Consider the following 25,821-nt stretch of genomic DNA (forward strand, 5'->3'; position numbering starts at 1 on the left):
CATACTTTTATGGCATCCTGAAATCCATATTATCAATCTTTGGGTATACGTGGAGAGACGATATAAGTAATCTGCCAATGTAGCTGGATTATCTTCATATCTGCCTATCCATATAAGGTATATGTATGCCATTAATGCCTGAATGTAAAGGGCTAAAAATTAAGCTCAGTAACATATTATTTGAGACGTCTATAAACTAGCTTCTGCCAGCAACTTCGCTCACGTTCCTGTAGGTTAAAAAGTATCCTATTGCCCAAGTTAGCTTAATACCTGTCTGTATACTAAATTTCATCAAAATCTCTTCAGTAATTTCAGCGTGATTGACGGACAAACATTCAAACAAATAAAATTTCACATTGATAATATTAGTGTGATCCAAAATTTGAATAATAATATTACAGTTAACAAATAGCTTTCCTAATATACTCATGTTTTAGGTCATAGAACAATGCAAGTTAGGTTTAATTAATCTAGTTCTCAAATTGGCTTGTTAGTGTAACTACATTTTATGTTGTATGAGAACTCCGCTAATTATGGGCTAGATTCTGTGCCAAAATTCTGTTTTAGTTGTACTACTGTTTATTTGATAAAAGTTTATTGGGATCTAGGACAATTCACATTGCTTTGTTCGCGTTAACCTCAAGAACATTGTCTTTAAAAAGCACCATGATCTGTTTTCCCTCATATTCCACATGTTTTACTCTACATATAGGCATACAAACGTTTTGGCATAAATTGCAGTAAGCTATCTCTCAATCTATAGAAATAGACTTTATTAACACTAGCTATTTTTTACTAAAAAGTAATGACAACTAAAAGTTCCATTTTAAAACAGAAACATCAGGTCACTGAAAAACAATACTTATTCTAAACGTCACAAGGTCAGATATCCAACATACCATTGGAAACAGGACAAGCGTCACAGAGAGAGGTCTGTCGTCCTTGATGTCTATTTCTGCTCCGTACCTTATATTTATTCTGAACATTTCCTTCACTTGAAGGTCTTGTTCCATCCTCCGGCGAGCACGAGGCCAGGGGAGTTTTTCTTAAGTCTAGCAGCTTGTTGATCGACCATGAGAAGGCAGATTACTTAAAAATGTGCTTAATTAAGTAGGTATTTATCAAGCTTATTATAAGCTAGTGAATATTTAACAAAATGTATGCACGTATGTAACATTTAACACTTAATTGATAGGTACTTTGAATTTGAAATACCATGCAGTAACTAGGTTTTTTGATATCAACTACTATAGGTACCGTACTTTTTTCATTACTTAATCCACATACAAGTAGATTTGAAATGTCAAAATAGTTCGTCCGTTAATCAGTTTGTCAGTAAAGCCAAAGATCTTTATAACACCTATGGGGTATTCCTATCACAGCCGATTTTAATACCTAACTGAATTCACTTGGTATTTAACCAAGTTTTGCTCACAAGATTTTTTCCAAACAAAATAATTCCAGTATTGCCCCGCTAGCAGTGAGACCGTCGGCTTACCGTCGACTATTCGAGTTAAGTGCCAAGTTATATCCAAGTTGTAACAAGCTCTTTGTTTAACAATTCTAAGTTAAAACAGTCACTGTTTAATTTCAATTGCTCCACGCCTTTTAGAAGCTTAAGTGTCGATGTGAAAATTTTTAATTATCATGTCTCAATCTTGTTGTTTGCTCTGGATATAATTGTTTGAGATTTAATTTTATTGTTTATGTTTTTGGTTTTAGTATTTTTGTTTCAGGTTTTATGGTTTGTTTTAGTATTTTTTCTTGACTTTTTAAAGCCTATTTGAGTAGACAGGCCATGCTTCGGCACGAATGGGCCGACTCAACCGGAGTAATACCACGGCCTCACAGAAAACTCACGTGAAAACAACGATCACATCAATGCAGATGTGGATATTCGTTAATTATTTAGTACCTACCGTACCATTAATAAATTTCAAAATACATCATTAAGACTAATATTAACTGCGTATTACTTTCTTTCTTAATGGACGTTGAAAATTCTTAAGAGTCCTTAACCCGACTCAATATTACAAGCCCACACGATTATACAGTTGCCAACATTTAACATAGTCCTGGGACAATTCAGTCCAGATAAGTCATATTTTCTTCTAAACAAAATGTATTTCATTCAATGCAATAAAATATGTAGCAGCTGTCGTATATAGAAGAATATTCTTTACACAGCAATCAAAAGTTAATTTCATCTAATCTGCTCTACAAAAGTTCAATGAATACAAATGATCTAGTTTAGTTTTCAAAACATCTGTCCTAAAATTAACAAGCCACTTAACCTACAACTACGACCCGTGGTCACCCTACGCACAGTTTTAATCAAACTCGAATTTAATCTAACATCAGAAACTCTGAGATTTAATAAAATCCCGAATGAGCGCACCCTTTCCGAAAGAACATTCGAGAATTATCGAAAAACAATCGTTGCCCGCCCAATCTTAATCTACAGTGAGTCATGAAATTTTCGCAAAACTCAATTAAAAGTGATTCTCCAATATTTTAATTGTATAACTGATGAATGGAGCAAGTTGGAACATCTGACAGGTAAGATCTCCCAGCGAGAATTGGTTACTAAACTTAATTGATAAGATGGATCGGTCTAGTTATTTTCGCTTTAGTTTAATTGGAAATCGTCTACAGATGCGTCTGTGGTCTTTAAGTTGTTTTTTGAAATAGAGACTAATACTATGCCTTATTGATCTCATAATTAATAAAAAACTTATCCATTAAAACAAAGCCTTTCATCTTTATAATGAAATCATATCACATGAAATGGCTAATTGATTCCGACACAGTACGAAGTCTGTCCGATCTAACTGTTATTATAACTCCAACAAGCCACCGAGCCACAGCACGCATACGCCAAAAATAAACACGAGCACAAGCCACTAAACAAACGGCAGAAAGATAAGTAAAACAAAACAGCACGCTAATATCACATAGCTTAAAAAAACAGAACGCAATCCGGTGTTGCAATTAAACGTAGGCAATGCTATCGCTTCGACTTAGTGCGGAGTTTAATTAAAGCCGGGACAAGCCGTGCCCGGGTGGCCGGGACCCGGGTAAATAGCCGGCACCCGGCCGCCGTGAGGACAAATCGATTGCATAACAGGAGGAACCAGCCGGATGAACCGGGAGGATGAACCGAGATGCTCGTTTAGCAGTTTTTCAAACGGTACATGATAATGTCCCGGATTAATCAGCGCTTTGGCAAAAAGATAATCTTGGACTTCTGAGTTTGGAGGCGAATTGGATTCGATTTTGTTTTATTTTTTCTTTTTCTCTCTCTCTTTTGTTTCGTGCTTCAATAAGGAATTAATGAAGGAACGGATCGTTTTCTTATTAAAGATCGAGTTTGTTGGGTACCTATATATAAATGATTCGGATTTATTTGTTGTTTTCCTGTTTTGAATTTATTAAGTTTGATTTACCTCGATAATTGTAATTTAGTATTTTCGAAGGTAAGCTTTACATTATCAAAAATGGTACTTTATCATCCTCAAAAACACAGAATGACAAAAGCAACTTGTCCACCAGTTTAGAAAACACGGTAAACATGTTAAAAAGTCTCCATTCACAGCTATCGATCGGGGCAACATCTGAGAGTAGTAACTCCTACATCTGCGGAGGGAAACGGCTTAGAAACCGGCATTTTTCTATGCAAACGTTCGATAGATAAGGCACTCGTAAAACTGTATCGCCCGGGTTGATCGGTTGGAAGTTATCGAATGGATGCGGTTCAGTCTCTCGCTGTGTTAATCCTGTCGTTTGTATGGGTTTTTTACGTACTAACGTTGCTATGTATGTAGGTTTAAAACAGATTTTGGGTACACGTTTTAAAACATTATGTTATTTGGAAAATATATAGGTAATTATTTCCCAGGTTATCAGAAGGATAAAGATTGACCTTAGATAAAATCTAGGACTCTTTTTTTGAGAGGGGAAATTAATTCAATGATTTTCCCGACTTGGGTTAAGCGCGAGGGAATGTGACTCTTACTGACTATCCACTCCTTTCTGCTTTTTGGGCCGGAGTCCCGGTAATCCGTCAGGTAGACCGCAGCTTCGGAAAACTGAAACCTAACTTCAAATTCTCAAGCCTAAATTATGTATTATATAGAGCATAACTTCTTGTACAGCATAAGTTTCATGTGCTATTTAAATAACAAAATACTTCTGACTTTTTTGGTCAAACAAAATGCTTTTCGTTTTTTATTCAAACACATACAAAAACAATCACATGCAAAAAGTTTTCTATCAAACGATACTCCATTTCAAAACCTAAATAGAATTCCAATTATAAAAGTAAAACAATACGTTGGTAAAATAGAATTCAAATTTCAAATTCTGTGTCCCACTAAAATGATTATGTAGGCCTTTTAAAAACCAATTCCTATGAAACAACAATACGGCCAGTTTCAAATCAATAGATTTAAAAAAAAAAACGAGAGAACTTGATTGTTTTCTGATTAACTGCCACGCTCAAAGTAATTTAATAAACTATTGCTAAGGAGTGGGTTAAGTAATCATTAAATGATTCTGAGTATCGCTGTAAAACTACTACCTATGGGGTCAACGGCGTAGGGACTTTTTTTAATGGCTCTCTCACTAAGATTTTCTACTGTATCATAGGTGCGTTTACAAACTTAGACCATGGAATAACATTTTGTGAATAACACAAATACTTGTTCCGTGCAAGAATCAAACCAGTGACATTTTCCACAGCCTCTGCGCCAACCCATGTAGCAATTTTTCTTAAGTACCATCCCAGTCTCCTATTAACCTAATTAATGGAATTGTAACCATTTCACCAAAGAGGCTGTAAAACAAACACCAAAAATTACCAAAAAAGCCTAAGATGTCATAAAGTCCTGTGACTCTAATCTACACTACTTTCATAGGAAAATAGTCTTAAAAAACATTCTTAGTACACGCAAAACTAGTCTTTAACCCGTTTGGAATAAAGTTGTAAACCGTGCTATGAATAGTAATAGCATTTTTATTTAACTGCTTAACGTCTAGACACGAATGTAGTTCAAGGTGAATGCGATTAAGTTATCCATTTTTATTGTCTTGGGTACTGAATGGCAATACCAATAAATGTACTTATATTTTTTATATAGGGCTACAATACCTATATACATATACACGGTACATAGATACTTTTTATATAAAGGCTAATGTTTATTAAGGATGGGTGAGTAGTCACTTTGGTATAAAAGTTATAAACGATTTTAAGGTTTACTTTAATTAAGTTTCGGTTCAGATTTTTTGTGAGATTGTGAGTTCCAAGTAGACCTTAGTACTACCTTAGTTCAATGTTTAAATAGTTTAAATTAAATGCATATTTTACACGAGAGCTTTAAGATGTTTATATAGTACCTGTTTATATCAAAAACAATTTTTAAAATAAAAATATGGACGAAAAATATTTGCAAATATTTCTTTAATAGCAATCACATGTACCAAAAAAAAACTCAAATTCCATTCTAAGATTAAGGGTCAATAAATAACAGAATGACAGAATAGAACTCAGTGACTCTACAATGCGGAACCCGTGAGTTAAACGCCCATATAATTTATGACCACGTAAAAAATGTTACCTACTGATAAATCACCAGCCTTTCCCCAGGGGAATTGAAACTCCATATTTGACCACACCATTGTGGATAACGCTTTGTGAAACTGGAATAGGTAATTTGAAATTTTTACCAAAAAATAATTACAATTGAATTATTTTGACTTGTAACGGGCTCTACCGTATTTTTGCCCACCAGATGGCGCTAATCTAGCAAGCGATTGTTTTGTCCAATCACTGTAGTTGTCACGTATGAATGTCCAATAGTGTGACTCTAGCTAATTCCCTATTGGGCGAAGAACGAGAGGTTTCACACTAGCGCCATCTTGTGGGAGAAACTACAGTCGGCCACATTGTTATGAGTTTCTTTTAAAAACTGTTTTTATGAGTATAGTCACTTCTCTTTTAATTAATAAAATTAATCTATTTGAGAGCTTATATCATTTTATTTCAGTTAGATCTCGATGACCAACCCGCATTGAGTAGCAAGCATTAAACATCACATGTGATGTTAATATATCCTACCAAAGCATACTTACTACGAACGAAATAAATATAATTTTCCTGAACACAAACATAAATATAGACAAAATCTCATACACAGGAAAATCTGCTCACATAAAATCATGATAAATATTGAAACATAATTACACAGTACTTTCCTAGTACCCGCTCTATGTTCCTAGAAAGCGGTTTATTATGAAAATATAGTACAAAACCTTCCTTTGAATAGTCCCCACACTATGTACCGAGTACGGAACATCGATGTTTACACACAAATGACATCCCTAGAGAATCTCAGTGAACTGGAAATCGTACACTGCTGTGTGTGTATGTATGTATATATGTATGTGTGTGTCTAGTAGTATACAGTATTTATCTTTTGTATAGTAATGTGTCTAATATTCAACATATCTAGCAGGAGCTAGTTACAAAATAATTGAAATTGATCTAAAATCAGCTTGAAATAATTGAATACTTTCCCGGTACTGCCAGTTGGAATTAATAATATCTTCAATTTACTTACTGACACTTAACAGCCAAAGTGCATTCCGAATTTACGGACTTTCCATCCGAATTTCCGTCAAACCGAATTTATCTCAAGCCTGACGCGCTGAATCTGAATACCTTCTTTAATCCTATTTTGATACACAACCTGACGGAATCCACATGCATACGACAAACGAAATTACTCTCCATAGCTAACTTAATAAAGTTTGAAATGGCATGGAAGCTTGTTTGTGCATGACAGCGCGAACCTTTACAAAATGTGGCATCCATTGCGCAGTTGGTACGAGGACAATGGGTATTGACAACTTTGAAAGCATTCATGGATAGGGACATGCGGCAGTGTGTGGTTTCCACCTCATACCTTATGTTTCTACGTGATCTTAGTAGAGGGTGTGGGTGGTACGTGTAATTTCAGTGCAATGTCTACATTTAATGCAGTGCATCTTAGCAAACAAGACTAGATACGTACGAGTACGTGAGCTCGGATAATGCAATTTCGTATTTGCGGTGTGAATCTATGAACGTCGAGGTAGCTTGTCTTTTGAGCTATCTTGGTATGGAGAAACTAATAAGCGTACTGTTATGGAGACATGAGACATATTAAAGATATTGGTTGTGGTCCTGTCTTTTCCATACGAATGTAATGATGAACTTTGGAATGATGAACTTAGCTTGATTGATGGTCAGACTGTTAGCTAGACTGGTAGATAATTATGTTTTAATATCCCAAAGTTGCCTGGTTATAGTTTAGCTAAAGCAAATCCTATAGACTTTTTACGAAAGGAAAGTAGTTCATAGAATCGAATAAAAAAGTTCACGAGAACCGATCGACCTACCTACAAAGTTTTTCTACCCAAAGTGATCTTATAAAACAAGCAAACTAAAAATTCAATAGAGTAGTCTACGAACTCAATCCTTTTCAAGGAAACCTGCCTTTATTTTATGCTAGCAGTTGTTGTATGAAAAATGGAGTCTTTGATAGCATTGATGGATTACTAGGAACTCTATACCATTGCCTACTTTACGTACAAAGGAACTGAGTCGTAAAACAAAAGGCGTGTTGTGTGAAATTTTCCAATTTATACACCTTTTGTTAGAAACAATACAACGTCATACCTCTCCCTTAAGGGATAGGAGGAGGTACACGTAATCATACAATGGATCACACACTTTTTTACCAGTGTGTGATTATAATGTATTAAGGAGTGAGCCTATTATAGAGCTATTACCATATATACTGGGTACAATTCTAGGCTCTGAACTAGTACTGAGAAAATTTTGATATAAATCAAACCACTAATGCTTGGTAGAAGCCGTTCAAGTGGCAGTAGGTTCAAATAATGATCGTGAAGTTAAACTTTCGTAAACTATTAATGTATCTTTCAAAACTGATTATGAAATCTTAGTTCAGCGTGTGAATCAACAGTATGGAGCTAGGATAAATAGCAAAGAGGACTAAAGAGGTCCATCCAAGGAGGGTTTAAGACGAGAAGGTGAGGAAATTCAAATTAGATTGAAGGAAGTTTAGATTAGATTGAATTTTCCTACACCTTGTTTAATTTAGTACGAGCACGGGAGGTTGTGTTCTGGGATTTTTTCCCGTATCCCCGTAATTGTCAGCCGAATTGATGATCAAGTTAATCATATTAGGACAAAATTGGAAGATTTTTTTTTAGTAATTTTACTGATTACTTTTCAGACGTGTTCCTGTAGGTATAATAGGGGATGTAGATATCGTCCGTTTTTGTCGAGATTAAAAAATACATTCGGTATTTTATTACCCTATTAATAAATATTCGAAACTTCCGTAGTTACAATTACAATCCTTAAATGCCTAACCCCTCAAAAGACCGGCAAAACCGGCAAAGCACTTGTAACGCCTCTAATTTCAAGTACAAATGATGACTGGCATGGTCTAATGATCATGCTAGTCACATGTACAACTTTGAACGTTATTTATAAGATAATAAATCACATAGTATTTTATTAATTACCGTCATATTTGTTTTTTCATATAAAGACTTCGAAGAGGAAATATCCTGAATACATCATAATACTAATACAGTTAATTATAACGATAAACATCATATATGATGTATGACACACTAGAATTACTAAACGGTTCCTCCCCCCTTCGGTGGTGGGTTAGGGTGGGGGTGATAATTACACGGCAGTACTTAGGGGATGAAAAATGGTGGTCGTGACGCAAAATGTTTTCTCAGACCGCTGAAACTGTGACAACATGAAATTATTTTTGGGATAGTTTGGTAGAGAATGGTTTTAAAACATGTGCAATATTTGCGTTATTACTCCGTAAATGGGGGCTTGTAATAGTAGGAAACTTTTAAAAACACAAATAATTGATATTAATAAAAACTTTTGGCACAGATTACTATATCGACAAAACCGTGTTTTAAACATTAATTTCCATTAAATCTAAAATTACACATTTTTAAAACTCAAACCGAATATAAAAATAGTTTTCGAACATTGTTTCATTATAACTGGCTCATTATAACTTACAATACTTAAACAATTCAATAGTCCAACCGACCTTAACCTACGTATTATCCGATAAATAAAATGCCAATTTACAACAATGACATGAAAAAACCACTTCACCTATTTTCCTAGGACGAAACTAGAACTAATATAAAACTAAACTTATCATTCTGTCCCAAAGACTTTTATGAAATGACTGGCCACTTTAGCAATTGTTCCCCAAGAATATTTTTATGTCTCCCAGGCGATATTGTGAAAAGAAAAACAAGGCGCCGAGTACTTTTGAAAATGATTGATGATACTCAAGGAGCCGAGAGAAAGAATTCCGCTATAACTAGCTCCCCGAGTGAGAAACGTCTCATTACTGTTATTATTTTATTATTATGTATGATGATATTTTTAATAATACTATTTTTTGTAAATAATACTTATTTTTTTCTTATTTAAAAAAATGTTGGTGCTTCGTTTTTTGGAGATACAGCTTTAATAGGTTTTTTAAGATGTCGACCCACTGTAGAATTTTCTCTTGTGTCGTGGGTGCGTTTACAAACATACAAGTTCACATACACATCACACCAAGACCCGAAACAACAATTTGTGGATCATACAAAGAGTCGTTCCGTGCGGGAATCAACCAGGTATACATTGTGCGCCAGCCGTTTGCCCAGCCATCGCACCGATTATGTTGTGTTTGATAATGTTTTAAGTGTTATAAAGATAAAAATAAACTATGAATATCATATTTTATTTTTCCCAAAATAGCCCTTAATAACTTCTTAGAATTCAATTAACGAAAATACATTTACAGTTAGTTCATTCTCTTTCAATTCAATCTTTAGGAACACAGAAATTTATTTCAAAAATACCTTAAAATGTAACTAAAAGATAATTAATCTCAGAATAGATTAATAAAATGTTTTCAAAAAGAGAATGTCAAAACAACGTCACCCGGAGTGTACTATTCACATTGAATGAATGAATGAATGAAAACCTTTTCGATTTCTTGTGAGCGTGCGGTTCGGTCTTTCATTCGTTCCATTCGCTGCAGAGTGAAAAAAAGAACGCGGTCTAATTGCGAGTGAGGCTTTTACGTGGTGGCCATGAAATTAGCGATGCATGCTCCATAAGTCAGGATCAAGAGCTTTGATCCATGTGGGTTGACATGACAGTTTAGTTTAGGTATCCTTTACTAACGTATATTGTACAGAATTGTTTTTACACCATTCCAAAAATACTTATATAGGCCTCTGTAAGTTGTCTAATTATATGTGTTATAATTGAATGATTTGTGAAAACAATTACAAGACTTTAGACATTTTTTTTTATAAGAAAACCTATCATACAACGATCAATACATACTTCTCTCTTGACTTATACAAGTCCTACAACATGTCAGTTACAACCGCTTGTGTCATGGCCCCTGCACTTACATAGCATCTTTTTCCCTTCTGTTAAAGGACGATACTCGTGAATGACAAATTAGGAGATCTCGCAGCGCACGAAATTGCCCCACAAGAATATTTTATTGAATTCCTACACTTTTATATTGCGACCATACTCCAAGCTATATTTAGAAGGCTTTTTATCAAAATCCGCCCTTTTATACACCGTATCGCGATTATATTTTGTAAATATGGTTTCTCTAATTTAATAAAGTGAAGATTTATAATCTTGTTCGATAAGTAGACAAGTTTTTACGCAATTTGCTTGATAATAACAACGGAAAAAGTTAAACCATTTTTGTCGCACTGCGTAAAGCGGACTTTTTTGCTGTGGTACGAGTTTTGACAGCCAGGATTGCGTTCGATTTTTTTTAAGAGTTAGTTCCAATTTTGAACGCGTTAACGGTTTTCCAAATTTAATTTAAATTTGTCGAAGAAGGAACGAACACGTAAATGGCAGGACTTTTGTTTGCTGGTGTTGCTGTCAAACTACTTTTACATGGTATTCTGGTTTAAAAAGGATTATCAGAAGTGTTTTGGTATTGAATTAAACAAAACCGGTTAATTTTATTCCAAATAAATATCTTTTGAAATGTTAACAAACAGGTACTTTTAATAATAGTCAACAGTCTATAGAAATAATAAAAGAAACTAGGTAGAATAACGTAAAGTGTAGCTTCGGATGGAGAAAACTGAGTAAGAACGTCCAATCGTTACTCTTTTAAAAAATCCGTATCTCTAATAAAATCTTCTTAAGAAAAGGGAACCTCCATCTAAACCATCAGATTAATCGACATATTTCATATCCTTCCTAAACAGATCTCTACAACACAAAACCTCCTCTTGTCCACAGGAAATCGAGCACTGCTACTACCACGGCACGGTGAAGGACTACCCAGGGGCGTCAGCAGCATTCCACACGTGCAACGGAGTGTCAGGGGTCATTCACATCGGCAACGAGACGTTTGTCATACACCCCTTCTACGGGGGTGATCTGTCGGTCAGTATCGCTTGCTTTTTTACTGTAGATACTAGATATAATAGTATTAAATGCTAAAAGGATTTGTTTTCTTTGAGATAATCGTTATTTTCAGAAACATATTCTAAAATTGTTAGACACGTCACTTATAAAAACCAGTAAATAAATACAATTATAAATGATATAATTTCTGTGAGATAAAAAGTATCTATCACCCAAGTCGGTTCATAGCCTGTCTGTATACCAAATTTCAACAAAATCCGTTTAGTAGTTTCAGCCTGATTGACAAACAAATATCCAAACAAACAAACTGTCACATTTTATAATGTTATATAGTGTAATAATGTAATTTGTGTGATACCCCCTCACTATTGTCTTTTTCCAAAATAACTTAAATTCACCCGACAATAGAACTTAAGTTACCACTCGGTGACCTCGCCAATGCGACGAAGCCGTTACGTAACTTAGTTAACCAACTCGTTTCTTTAAAAAAAAACAACAAGTTTCATTTAAAAAGTTATTTTATTTTAACTGTAACAAAGTTTGTAAACATAAAATATTTTACGGCTAAACACGTTAAAAAATTCTTACGGCCGAAGTAACTTTTATGATGAACAAAATAAAAATATTACGTTACGTTATTATAAGGGTTATTTCTAATGTACTGTAGTACGGACGAGAAAATAAACAAAATAATAATATCATACTGTAACATTAAACATTAAAAAGCATCCCAACCATATATTCCCAAAAGTAAGAGTAGAGATGTACGTAGCTATAATATTTCACACTCGCTTTTACCTGATAATTCAGATGAGGAACTCGACTAGTTTCAAGCCGTGCTAGAGGCTTATATTCAAGAGCAGTATTCCGCGACAATCGCTGCGTTGGCTGTCGACAGTTGCGTGAGTGAGCCGATTACATAATAATTAATTTAGTATGTCTCACGAAAGTTATGCTGAGAAACTCTTGTAATACAGTAAAATCTGGTTTTTAAATATAAATAAAGAACAGCAAACATTCAATATACCTTCTAAACCTACAATCTAGAAAAAAATCTAGAAAAATTAGTGTACAAACTGACTAACTTTGAACTTTTCAATTAAGGCTAAACTAAAAAGCTAATCCATTTCACTTTAAGTGGACTATTACTGGAGGAGATTACAAATATTTGTTTTTCTTTTTAATCTAGCTCACCTAAGTGGGCATAATTGGCCTTATTAGTGGCCAACTTGAGGCCAGGCCAAGTTAAACTAAGATTTTAATCGTACCGTAATAACTTAATCGTAACTATTACGGTTAAAGGAAAATAACATTAATTTTCTTAGATGATAAGTCGAAAATTGTTTGCGTTTAAATAGTTTCGGAAGATTTATTATTTTTGGGGCATAAACAAATTGTTTTTGCTTAGTTTTTGGGCGATCTAAAATTACAGGTTCGGAGGCTAAAGTAAATACAAACTCGGAAGCTAGTTCCTAGTCTAATTACTAAACACGAAAAGTCAGTTTCAGAATTGGCCAGCGTATTGAGTTTTTTATATTTTATTTTGTATCCTTTTTATATTTTATTTTGTATCCGGTATTAAGAGGTAATTTCACCACTAGTCAGATACAGAAAACTCATAGATATGTTGTACCTGGCAAAAATAGTAGTATTTGACATCTCAGTACGATCAGAAACTGTACCGGTCAAAATGTACCGGTCTACATTCATCAGAGAAGATAACCTAAAATTCTCTAAGTCCCGATGCCTGCAAAAAGTGATCAATCTTATCTCAAATACTTTGTTTAGCCTTAAAAAAGGTATTTCATTTTATGTGATTATAGTCAAAACTTATTCTTGAGGAAATGTCTACGTATTAATATAAAGACGGGTTTAAAGATATTTCGTTGTGTACTCGTATGTAGACAAGGTTGTAAGGCATCAGCGTAAACTATGGACTAGCTTCTGAAATCTCATAGACCCAAAGAAGAAAGTGCTCAAAGTCAACATAAGTTTTTCTATAAGTAGGTACACTATTTAAGACAGACGAACCTATTTACAAAAACATTTTAAAATGTTTATTCCTACCACATCTAGACATCATAATCACATGTTTGTCTTAAAGATATAAAACAATATAAAAGGAATTAAAGAAAGATACATTACGAATATCATTCTTTTGAAAGCAGGTTAAATATTGCGAAAATGTCTACATAGGTACATTCAAGTACTCACACACGAGTAAGTAAAACGCGTCAAAAAGAGCTATTTATGTTATTTACGAGCATTTTCTTTAACGACTCAAATTCTCTTCATGTGCCTACTTTCGATAAAAAAATGGTTTACATTTGTAAGCTTCCAAGATTGTTCGGTGTAATTTATAAGAGGGGGCGGCAGCGATTATCTTAACGTTACACGAATTTAAATAAATAAACGTGTAATGAAAATTGTATTCTACTGAAACCTTGTAGACTTTTTTCTTAATTTTAACAATCACAATATTTGATTGACTTTGTCTTAGAATGATACCAGTGCCGGCGTTAGGGGGGGGGCGACATGGGCCGATGGCCCAGGGCGACAAAGTCTGGGGGGCGCCAATAAAATGAAAAACTACTACTAACACTTGATATTGCTTCCCTCAAGTGGGCGCCACAATATTTTCGCCCGGGGTGTCAGTGGCCCCTACGCCGGCACTGAATGATACCATTACACACACTAATTGTTTTTCTATAGAATAAGGGGCTAACGACAGGTCACCTGATGGTAAGCGATCAGCGCCACCCATGGACACAATATCTGTAGTAGCACAGAGTCTGGAATAGTGATTGATGTATGGCAATAGGACCATATCACTTACATAGACCATATTTAATTTAAAAGATCAGGCATGGTCATGGCAAATTTTACATGCTTACACTCGTATAATATCCTAGTTTGATAGTTTCCAAAAAAAAACTCTGCTCTTACAACTTAAACCAAAGTGAAATTTATTAAGGGCGCGCGCAAATTTGTCGGTGACAAGTATAACACATTCACGCTCCACGGCGCCCTGATTGCAGGGTAACACGTAAACACCTCTAGGGCACGTAGGCAGGGCGCCAGCCAACAGGACGAACGAAACATTCGCCTTGCCTTTCCGTATTATTGTAATACTTCTTTTAAGATAAACATGGTATTATGGGAAAAGTGTTTTACTAAACACTCTTGCTTTGGGAAGTCTGTGTTCAGCAGTGGATGTACTGTGGCTAATGAGTAGGATAAAACGACTGATGATACTACTTAAATAATGTATGAAATTTCAAGTAAGAATTGTATTCAGGGTTTAGACATTGAAATAAGTCTGTCGCATTTTACAATTGAATAAAAACTTGGTTCAATTTGAAGACACCCAAAATTTTACATTCAATTCAAATAATTACACATTTTTTTATTCAACTCAATTGATAGTTATTCAACAAAAATAAGCAATAGGGAAATGTAATGTTTCGAAAAAACTGCCAACATTTAAAAGCATGTCAAGAACGTGACAGCGGCAGCGTGACAACTAGTTAAATGTTTACAGATCCGTTCCACCATCGAACAAACAAATGTCATAACAAACACGCTGACTTTAAAGGACAGTCCACTAATTTATAAACACTGTCTCTCTAATACTTTATAGACGTCGTTGAAGAGCCATTGCCGTGAAGCATAATTTATGCGGCTAAGAGAAATGAGCTCCTTAATATGCAAGCTTAACACTTCGCTTTTCACTAGGCCTCGCTACCAATACTAAACAGGCGGCCTATGTAGTTTATAAATCTAGACTTTGGGAATAAATCTTCTTTTCGAACTTAGTGATTTTGGCCTTACTTTACTTTTATATAAAGTTTTTCTTTATGTGTTTGATGGCAATACTTTATTTGATTGTGATTTGTGGTAATTTATATTTTTATATGTAGTTTAATGTGGACTGCTACTTAAGATTATTTTGAGAGGCGATAAATTCTTGTTAAATATCTCGATATTTTTTATTTAATTATAATTATTATGATTAAAGCTTTTAACGACAAACGGGTCACAAACATAAAAAATTTAAACATTTTGCAACTCAGTTCAATGTAAATGTCTGAAAATAAAATCAGCAGTATAATACTTATTAATATTTTTTATGAGTTACCCGCTGTATTTTTGAAAAATATCAAACACGATTTAAATTAATGATAATATATCACAAAAGATTTGTCTCAGTTAATTGCAATTTTCATTTGATATAATATGACAGTAATATCGTACTACATGGGTAGACACAATTAAATCTAATTGATCCTTAATTACGCAAGCGGCCTGCCGTATATAATTTTATTGTAATTAAATTACAGACTTGTTATTAATCGTTCTGTAATTACAGACTAAGTTTTGAATTTGATTTTGACTTTGCTTTGAAGTTATTTTTTGAATTAAAATGTCATTATAAAATCACGGCTTTTGTTCTTCGATTCGTTTAATTTTAAATTTTAAATATAAATTTAAAATTTTAAAGTGTTTATACACTCAATTTTCGGCAGCTGGCGTGAGTCCCTTGAATATTATTTTCCTGAATAACGTTTGCATTTTTTCAATAATATTAATTTATAACAATGAGTAAGAAAACAACAAAACTTCTCCAACATTTAAATAGAAATCGAAACCTCTTGATCTAGAGTCTCGTTTGTGATATTAATAGTCATCGAAGGATTAATTTCATCCATTTAAATTAAACGAAACACATTAAGATTGCCATCGCCAATAAACGTCAAACATCAAAGAGAACTTTGACGCGATGATCTCAAAACGAAAAGGCCTGCTAATAATTATGTTTGATAAAGATAATTCCTAATCAGATTACGGGTCTAACAAAACGCCCCATAAAACTAACTCCGACCAAGTTCAATAGATGAATGATCCATCGTACCCACACAGACGACGCTCGATACACACATTGACAGCTATAGATATAAGGCTCGGTGCAGACAATAGCACCCTTATCTCCCATGACCCGCTAAACAAAAGCGCCAGGGGGGTAAGATTAATAGATCGCCGTTATTGTGCCCCCGGCCTTATGATCACCTGCCCGAATAAGGATGCTTTGATGTTCGAAATCAGTACAAAGTTTGCATCAGTTTGTGATCAGCTGAGGCTTTGAAAGTTTAAATTATGACGAACTTATCATAACAACAGAATATTTTTATAATATGTATAAACTGAATTACAAAATGTCTGTCGGTCAAGGAACTATGCCCATTGTATGACAATAAACTTGCATTTTATCACATGAAACTTATACTAATAACTAAAACTTATATAAGAAACATTTATCTAAATATGTAGAAACTAAATAATGTATGTATATCTAGAACGACGTGATGCTTAATACATTAGACGGCGTTCAGGAAAAAACACCTTTTCTTTAAAAAAAGTCATGTGGTATACCAGACAACCTTCAAACTTTTAGAGCATAAAAAAAAACTAAAGAAAACCCTAAGCTAAGCTATCTATAAAAAAATATTTGAGCACGTTAGCTCAAGAGATCCTCTGATTTATACCGTCATTTGGACAAAGGCGTTTACTCTGCGTCACTTTAGCCCGTAATAAGTACACATCAAATAAGTAGGTACTAAGTTTGTCTGTCCATCCCTCCCGTGTCACGCGGGACGTGCAAGGGACGTGATAATCCGAACCCTTATCGTGCCCGTGCCATAAATTTGGCACGTTCGGGACGCTCGCAGACGGTGACATTTGGGTTTGGAAGTGTAGTATTTTTTTTAATAAGTGCTGTAATAACGGTATGCGTGTATACTAGGAGTTTTTTGTAGTGTCTCGTTTTAGACTGTATTAGAGGTGATTGTTAAAGGATTGGTATTGGTATTATTGAAGATTGTTTTCTTAAGTGCGTTTGATTACATCTGTAAGTTTTGATCATGAAATCATGTGTTTCAGGTGTTTTATAATTGTTATATATTTTAAAACGACTAGCGGTTTAAATTATCAGCATCATCATCATCATCAACGTTCTCACATGGAGAAAAAAAATCTTCTGAATCATGCATGACAATTAATGTTCCACTCAAAGAGTCACGTTATAACTACATTTTTTTTTTGTTGTTATTAATATATCAAATATAATTTTATTCCTTTATAAAACTACAAGTATATTCCATAACAAAATGTTCTAAACATTAGAATATACGGAGCTCATTTCCTTCGTCCGTTTGGTTCTAAGAAAAACCGTTGCGATGTTCAAGCTCTATATAATAGCAATAACAGTAGCTTGCGAGGGAAAATGATGTAATAATGTAAACTAAAAGGGAATAACTGCAAAACTGTAGTGCATATACAAACAAAAGTGTATTCATAAAGATTTTTTACGATCACAAGTAGACAGGAATGTACTTAGGTGTTATTTATAGTATAATGCTTGTTATACACGTACGGGAAACGTTGTTATATTATAAAGATACTATTATAATAGTTATTTGCAACGAAAACGTGTTTTTGGACTAATGTGTTATGTCACGATGTCCGTTATTGTCACGTCAATGGAATGAAATTACAATTTCAATATTTTTTATGTTGTTATTTCAATACGTAAATCATTATTATTTACAGATTAATTATTTACAGAAATCTGTTTGCATTCATTTCATTAATTTCTAATTCCATTACATGTTTTATGAAAATAATTTCACCGATGTGAGTAAACATTTATTCAACAGCAGCGTGAGGGTTATATCATTTAAGATGATCAGCACGATACCCTTCACAACATTGTCACGCCCCTGGCAGTATTTTATATTTTGCAGCTACGCAGGACATAAACTTGTTCCTTACATCATCGGTGATCGTCAATAAACTGTGTAAAAGCAAATATTTGACGAGTACAGCAATAATTTTAGATTGCCACATGACGTCATCAGCACTTGACCCGTCCTCTCGTCACGACGTTTGTCACGCTGGCTATAATCCGCGATGTAATTGCCGTCACGCTCTCGTCCGCTTGCCGTAATATTCTAACAAATTGTTGGGATGAACGTTTATTATTTATGAGTCAGTGCCAACCCTTACTTGGGTATTGCAATTATTATAAAGGACTTCTTATTTCTTCAGTTGGAGTAGTGTTGATTATATAGGATAAAATTATTCTTTCTTAGTATCTTCACTCTCACATATTATATCATAGCGAACTGCAGATAATACGAGCATTTTGCTTCATCTGGGATTCGCACCCATCATTGCCACATGATAATAGCTCAATCTTTAAACCTTCATGTGACACAGTACAGTCGCTGTTTCTATTATACAATATATTTGAAAAATACCAACCAATAGGCTTCACTTCAAATATATTTCACAAATATAAATTGTTCTCGTATTCAATATTCGCTTGATTAATTACAGAATTGCCTCAGATTACTGAGTATTTAATAAAGATTGATAAGCGCGTGTTAGTGAAGTCATGTGTCTCTTTAATATTGCCATTAAGCGCGTTATGAAAACATAATCTTCGGGCGCCATTACTTTACACTCAGCCACAGGCTCGTTATTGCCTATTTATTTAGCAGTTTAAAACTCGTAAATTACAGTAAAGCCCCCAAACGAATTACAGTTAATTACAGAATGTGCCCAATTGTAATTTAGTCTGTGGTGGGATTTTTGTAATTTTTCTTTATTGCTGTTTTTGGATTCCGTTGATGAGACGACGATTAGGAATTGTGTTTTGTATTTACATTTTACTGGTGCGTCGTGTTTTAGAGAAAGGAACTTTACATTAACAACGGACTAAAGTACACCTTTTTTTACTGCTTAAATTACAATTATAGTCGTGTTCACCAATTTGGCAACATGTGAGATCCAATAGAAAAAAATACCGTCATTTTAAAGTAATCTCTAAAATTATCTAACCGTAAACTTACTACACTCAAAACAAGTACACTAAGATAAAGGAATTTACCATTTCATTATCTCCACCTACCCCTATGGGAGATAACCATACAAACACATACCTACATGAAATAAATTCCTTTTACAAAACAAAGCCTTATATTACGCAAGAAAACAAAAGCTTCAGTTAAAACAAAAATTAGAGTGATAATCACCACCGGAGTGAAATCAAGGACCCTATCCGCATCGCAGTTTCCTTGGAGGCGTACGTGCCAGCATAATTGTGGAGATTACTCCTCATTAGGGCGGAGCACAAAATATTTAAGTGTCAGCCTCTTTTGTGAAGGTATTTATCTTTGTGCGCGCTAGTTCTAGAGGTGCTTATCACAGTAATCAGGGGAGATTTGGTAATACATTGTTTATGAATGAGAATTACATGTGTTTGTGTATGTTGGGGGTTGCTGTTCGCTTTGGGGGATGTTGAGAGGTGTATGTAATATTAGTTTTGTTTAATTATTGCTACTGAGATTTTTTTTTCATACATTTAAATCTCATATTTATTTACGATTAGTTACAGTATTGCATTCATTTCGATGAACTCTAATTCCTATTTATAAAGCTCTGCAAAATTCGTGTTACAACAACCTTACAACAATACCCATTTGCAAAATACAAACTAATAAACGGATAATCCCTTTCGAATAAAAACCACTAACATGCCACTACATGTCATTATTTTATTAAAACAATTTCCACATACACATGGAATTCAATTCGTGAAATATTCAAATATGTGTTACATTCGATTCGCGAATGCCCTGTGATTAGCTTCGAACAGAAAAGTAATTACTGTTAACCGAAAACCGGTTCCATTGATGTATTTTTTTACTGAAACTTTCCCATTTAAATGTTTTCACCATTTATCGGTCGAAAGGAATACGAAATTTTCATTTTTGTCGCTAATTTAAGTTGAATGCTATTGAAATATTAAAGTAAAACGTGTGCAAAGCCAATTAGACAGTTTATTAATAATTAACCTAAAATGCAAAATGGAATATGTTATAAAACTGTCAAATTAGTTCTTCTAGTACTTTTATCTCTTCTTTATTTTAAGATTAAACCTACTACTAAATGTTAACATTACTGATATTACACAAAAAATGCTATAAGACGATATAATCGAACTAATAATATTACCTACTTCGTACCTAAGAAATTCTTACTTCATTCTTACTTACACATAATATAACTACACACACATAAAAATACAGTAATATGAGGCATCCTTATTAATTCCGCTACTTACCATACACCCACCCCTTACATTAGCCACATCCACAGCCAAATGATTATCATTATTCCTTAGCAACGGAATAGAACCGTCGGTACATTAATCACCACTCGAAGACTGACGTCTCCAGTGACTAGCATTTTACCAACTTTTAGATGAGTCCTCGCCTCCCAAGCTACTATTTGAGTACTTCGTGACTCGTCAGATCGGCACCGAAGTGTCTGTACTTGTGATTTTGTAGGTTCCGCTAAAAATACATTATGAGCCTCTGTTTTTGGGGAAACGTGCTCGGAGTGTAGCCTTGATCTTTTTGAGATGTGCTTGCGAAGGATTTGGTTTTGATCATTTTGTACTAATATTTAAGGTGTTTATTCAAAGTAATGGTGAATTAAAGCGTAGTTCAATCTGAGTGACACAATCCGCCACCTGGTTTCATTCCTTCTTATTCTACACTCTCTGATCATCACACCACGTTACACATATCAGATATCTATACTAAAATCTTTTCGCACACAAGCTATTTAAGGATATTATTTTAAGAAACCAAGCAAGAATGATATTCTAAAGGCCACTCCACGGCCACATTTCCAAGCCATTTCCCCGTCAGAATAAACCAAGACTAACTATTTTAAACTCGGACTTAACTTAGCTCATACTTACGCCACATGCTTAGGAGCAGCATTCAGATGTTCTAGATAAAGTTAGGAAGTTCCTGCAAGTTGTATGAACAGCCACCATATTAGGCGTTAACTCGATAATGTTGGCGCTTTTGTCTGAGGGTAAGCAGAGTTGAGAAGTGGTTAAGAAGTATGGAAAGTTGGAAAGTATTGTTTGTATGCAACGGATAGCTGGTTTGTGGGTTACACGGGTTGGATATATTGTGGTCTCGTGTGAGGTTAAACTTTCTTCGTATCGTATTGTAATATTGGGTAAGCCTGAGTACTATGTCAATACGAGCACCTTGTTTCACTAACTGATAGATTGACGGACAATTTAATTTGACGTTTCAAAGTGGCCTAATTAAGGATTAAACGAAATAAATGCTTTGACTTTCCGGCATGATGGTGATGATGATATTATTATAAAATCTACTATTTCCATCATGCAATTTGAAAAAAAAAATACTTAATACACCCACTTTTACACTACCTTCATTACATTATTGACTGACCTTTTACAAACACACTGTCCCCAACTAGATTCCACCAAACATAACCAAAATCTTTAGGAATCCACTCCGACAAAAGGAAAGCAATTGACAATACAGAAATACAGAGGAAAACTAATTTCGCAAATAATATTCTGGGTCCGTCGCACTGTACTATGATCCTCTTACCGTAATCTCCTTGAGAACATTCCAATTGTGTACGGAACCATATCGTATTAGTACTTCACTCTATATGGATTTAAGGAACCCTGCTCTTCTTAATGACTGCTATTTTTTAAGTCCTTCCCAGAACCCTATTGCGTTTTTCAAAAAACAATTCTATTGTTTTTGCGGCAGAGCCTGTTTCTCTTTTTTTCAAAGCTTTTGTTTGCAATTGGATTTGAAAAGGCAAGCTTGTTTCGACTGTACAAATTCAGCGCGGGTTTCGGTGTGTGGAAACAGATTGTTATCAAAGTTAGAATGAATACATTATTTTAAATAAATTGTTCTCAAAAAGGTATCATTTATTTCCAACCCTTATTAGATCTCTCATTGGGAGAGGCCTATGTTCAGCAGTGGACGTCCTGTTGCTGATATGATGATGATGATTAGACCTCTCTAAAACTTTTTTAAGCTGAGATATATATATACAATGTGATAGGGGTGAGACTTCTAATCCGTTAAGGCTGAGTACTACATCTAATTTTATCGACAAAAGTCGGGGGTCGAAAGGGTCGAATCTACCCTACCCCTAAAAATTATGGCTATTTTAATATATTTTTTACTTTTTTTGATATCAAAGGTTGTACGCGTCGTAGAAACAAAAAAAACGACAAACGGTAGCTAATAACCTTGGCTAACTAATTCATTACTTTATTCATATGTTTGATAATGTTTTGGTGAGAAAAAAAATCATTTGTGAATTATTTTTACCGAAAAAATCACAATTTTTCTATATTTTCAATTAGGGGTTCAACCCCCCATATTTTTTTTATGTCAATAAAATTAGATGTAGTACTCAGCCTTAACGGGTTAGAAGTCCCAACCCTATCACATTGTATATATATCTTTTCATAATAGAACTTCGTGAAGTATGATCTATAGACTACACTTATTAGACACTTGACTATGACGACCGCACTTTTTCATCGGATCGTCCTAGTGATCCTCATTACCGTGTCAGACGCACGACTGTAAAAGGGCTGCACTTGACAAGTAGCACGTGTACACAAACTGTCACGTCCAGGCTCCGTATCTATGACTCCCCGCAGGTAAGCACCGGCCTGGAAATCCCCAAGCATAAAATGAAGCGTCAATCACTCTAAAGAAAATAATAACCCGAAACTGCTACAGAATCGCACGGTGACGTTAACCCTAAAACTGCTCGCGTAATAACGGCGTGACGTATTGTATAACACGTGTTCTTGTCACGCTGGGGCCACATTTGTCACGCCGGCGATAATCTGCCCCGCACAGCCCAACGCTGTTTTGCCCAACACATGTATCACAAAATTATGTGGTCACGCTATCTATAATTTTGTCGCCTTTCTCTGTGTAGCTTTTGTGTTTGAAATGAGATTTTTATCACGCTCAATGTCTCTCTGTATGCAAATTTTTTGTAGTTTTATTCGATAAAAAATATTCGATACACGGTTTTTGTGTTGACTATTTTTTGAAACATGTTTGTTTATTGGTGGTCGTTGATAATGAATATTTATTTTTGTGGAAATATTCCACACATTCTATATTCCCTTAGGCGTTCCAGGTCATACATATTGTAATATCACGTAAATGGTAGGATGCTTTCCGAAACCGCACGTTGACATAATTTATGTACCTCCCAAAAATTAACCTACGTGTCACGGGAACATTAAATAATGTATGGGCAAACTTGATGATACACTCAATGTAACTATGTTTAACTAAAACTAACTGTATCATAATTAGAGTAACGAAAACATGAATACATTAGGACTTCATTACTATTGTCAATTTACAGTTTTCAGCAACCCTAATGTTTAAGTTCAAGTTAGTATTAGAACAGTTCCTGCTTCTTCTTCGCCGTATATTTGATCACTTGAGCTAATTGTTTTAACTTTCCAATCTCAATAACACGACACACTAAACAACCATTTTGTATCCAATAAGAAGCCATGACGACAGGACACCAGCCAACCATCAATCATTAATCTAATTACTAATAAAAAGCAGAAACTGTTCAACTTTCGTTATAATTATAAAAGCGTGACTTGTATATATGTATATTTACGTACAAAAGTGCTCGTCACGCTGCTCAGAGCTCCCTTATTCACGTGATTAATATCAACGAAGCAACTCTGTCTTTGAGTGTACCGTATTTTTCAAGGCAAAGCATTTATGGCTAGAGTGCTCCGTACTCGTATGTACCTTTGTTTGCGTTGTGAATGTAGGTAGGTGCTTGATATGATTTTACTTGCTTTATTTATACCGTGAGGAGAAAATAAATATTTTCTTGATCAAAATGAGTAAAGGAAAAATGAATATAGGTTTTTGAAAGGCTGTAAATATTGTGTACTTTTATGATACATAATCATATATTATGTGTATAATATCGTTTACTTACCTTTAGCCTACAGTTATAAACAGAAACCATTAACTTGTAGAACTTTCAGTACAATAATTTGTAAGTCACACAAACAAAATGTTCCGTGTGGAAATTAAACCTGTGACACGTTGCACAGCAGCCTATTACCCAGCCATAGCGGCAACCATGAAATCAAGTTTATACACATGTACGAGTACGTACGAAGTAAGCTCCATAAGTATACTTCATATTACTCCCATATAGTTTCCGACTGCTCACATATTACACTGAGTACTGAATTATTACAATTGTGCCCACATAATCCCATCGATGACACGTCACAGAGAATAATCCAAGATGGCGCGACCGCGTGACGTCACAGCCTGATGACAGCTTAGTGATGTGCCGAGCCAGAAATAGATGTTAGATAACTGACTATGTATAGTATCGTTCTAAGTTATAGAATCAGCTCTTGTCCAACCAAGTTGTATGAAACTGCTATCGTGATGGCCCAGTGACTAAAGTACCCCCTTCTTAAGGATAAGGGTGCGTGTTCTAAGTGACGGATATTGTTGAATATTTCACCAAAAGCCAGTGGAAACCTCACAAAATACCAATTTAAAACATTGTTCAAAAAACCAGCAATAGACGCGAGCAAAATATACCATTCCACCGACAGCCTCGAGTGACGTCAACACAGGCATGAATTCCAATTCTCAACAAAGAAATTGAACCTCCACTGATTCCGGAGCTCCGTCGATTGGTCTCGATAGAGGCACCCCATTCATTACGTAGAGGGTTACGACGCTACGAAAGTGCTACGCCGAGCTACGCCGCTACGCCGCTACGAATATAGATGATACCATCGGATAGATTGATTCTATCTGGATAGATGTAAAATTTATTGTACCTTTTCGTTTCTTAGGAAATATTTTTGAATATTTTTGCTTAGATTGGTTTCTTTGTTTCGTTCTGAATAAAAGAAAGGGATTGCTACTGTGTGAAATCAATGTTTTGTGTTGTGTGATTGTGTTTTAAGCTTTCATATATTTTTATGGACTGTTGTATAGAAGACGGTTCCTTGGCTTTATTTTCCTTCCTTGTTTTAATATTGTATGCTATGAATAACGCTGCAACTTTAACTGGTGATATTTCCTATAATAGAGTTAAACTCTTCACAATCTACCCAATCTGTACCCGATCATACCAAACCGCCTCTACGTCTTTAAAAACCGAAGCGAACCTCTTCAAACGAGCTCCATCGGGCTAAATCCAGTTGTTTGCTAAGCAAACTGCATTACCCGGCGCTGCCCGCATCCCGACGTCATTAGAGTGCTCCTGTTACGTCATCGCCCATTATTGTCTCCACGAGCTCGCATCAACCCGTGAGACGTTAGTACATGGCTACATTT

The 25,821-nt window shown here is 34.8% G+C and overlaps 1 protein-coding gene across 9 annotated transcripts in view; it reads left to right on the top strand.

Moving 5' to 3' along the window:
- Positions 1-25,821, top strand: part of LOC118266652 (disintegrin and metalloproteinase domain-containing protein 11) — a 432,988-nt gene that overhangs the window by 333,944 nt on the left and 73,223 nt on the right. For all 9 annotated transcript variants that reach the window (XM_050703305.1, XM_050703302.1, XM_050703304.1 and 6 more), the window contains one exon: positions 11,402-11,548. In XM_050703305.1, the coding sequence (XP_050559262.1) occupies positions 11,402-11,548 (147 nt within the window). The remainder of the gene's footprint in view (positions 1-11,401; positions 11,549-25,821) is intronic.

Source organism: Spodoptera frugiperda, chromosome 23, assembly GCF_023101765.2.
Source record: "Spodoptera frugiperda isolate SF20-4 chromosome 23, AGI-APGP_CSIRO_Sfru_2.0, whole genome shotgun sequence".
NCBI classification, from domain to species: Eukaryota; Metazoa; Arthropoda; class Insecta; order Lepidoptera; family Noctuidae; genus Spodoptera; species Spodoptera frugiperda.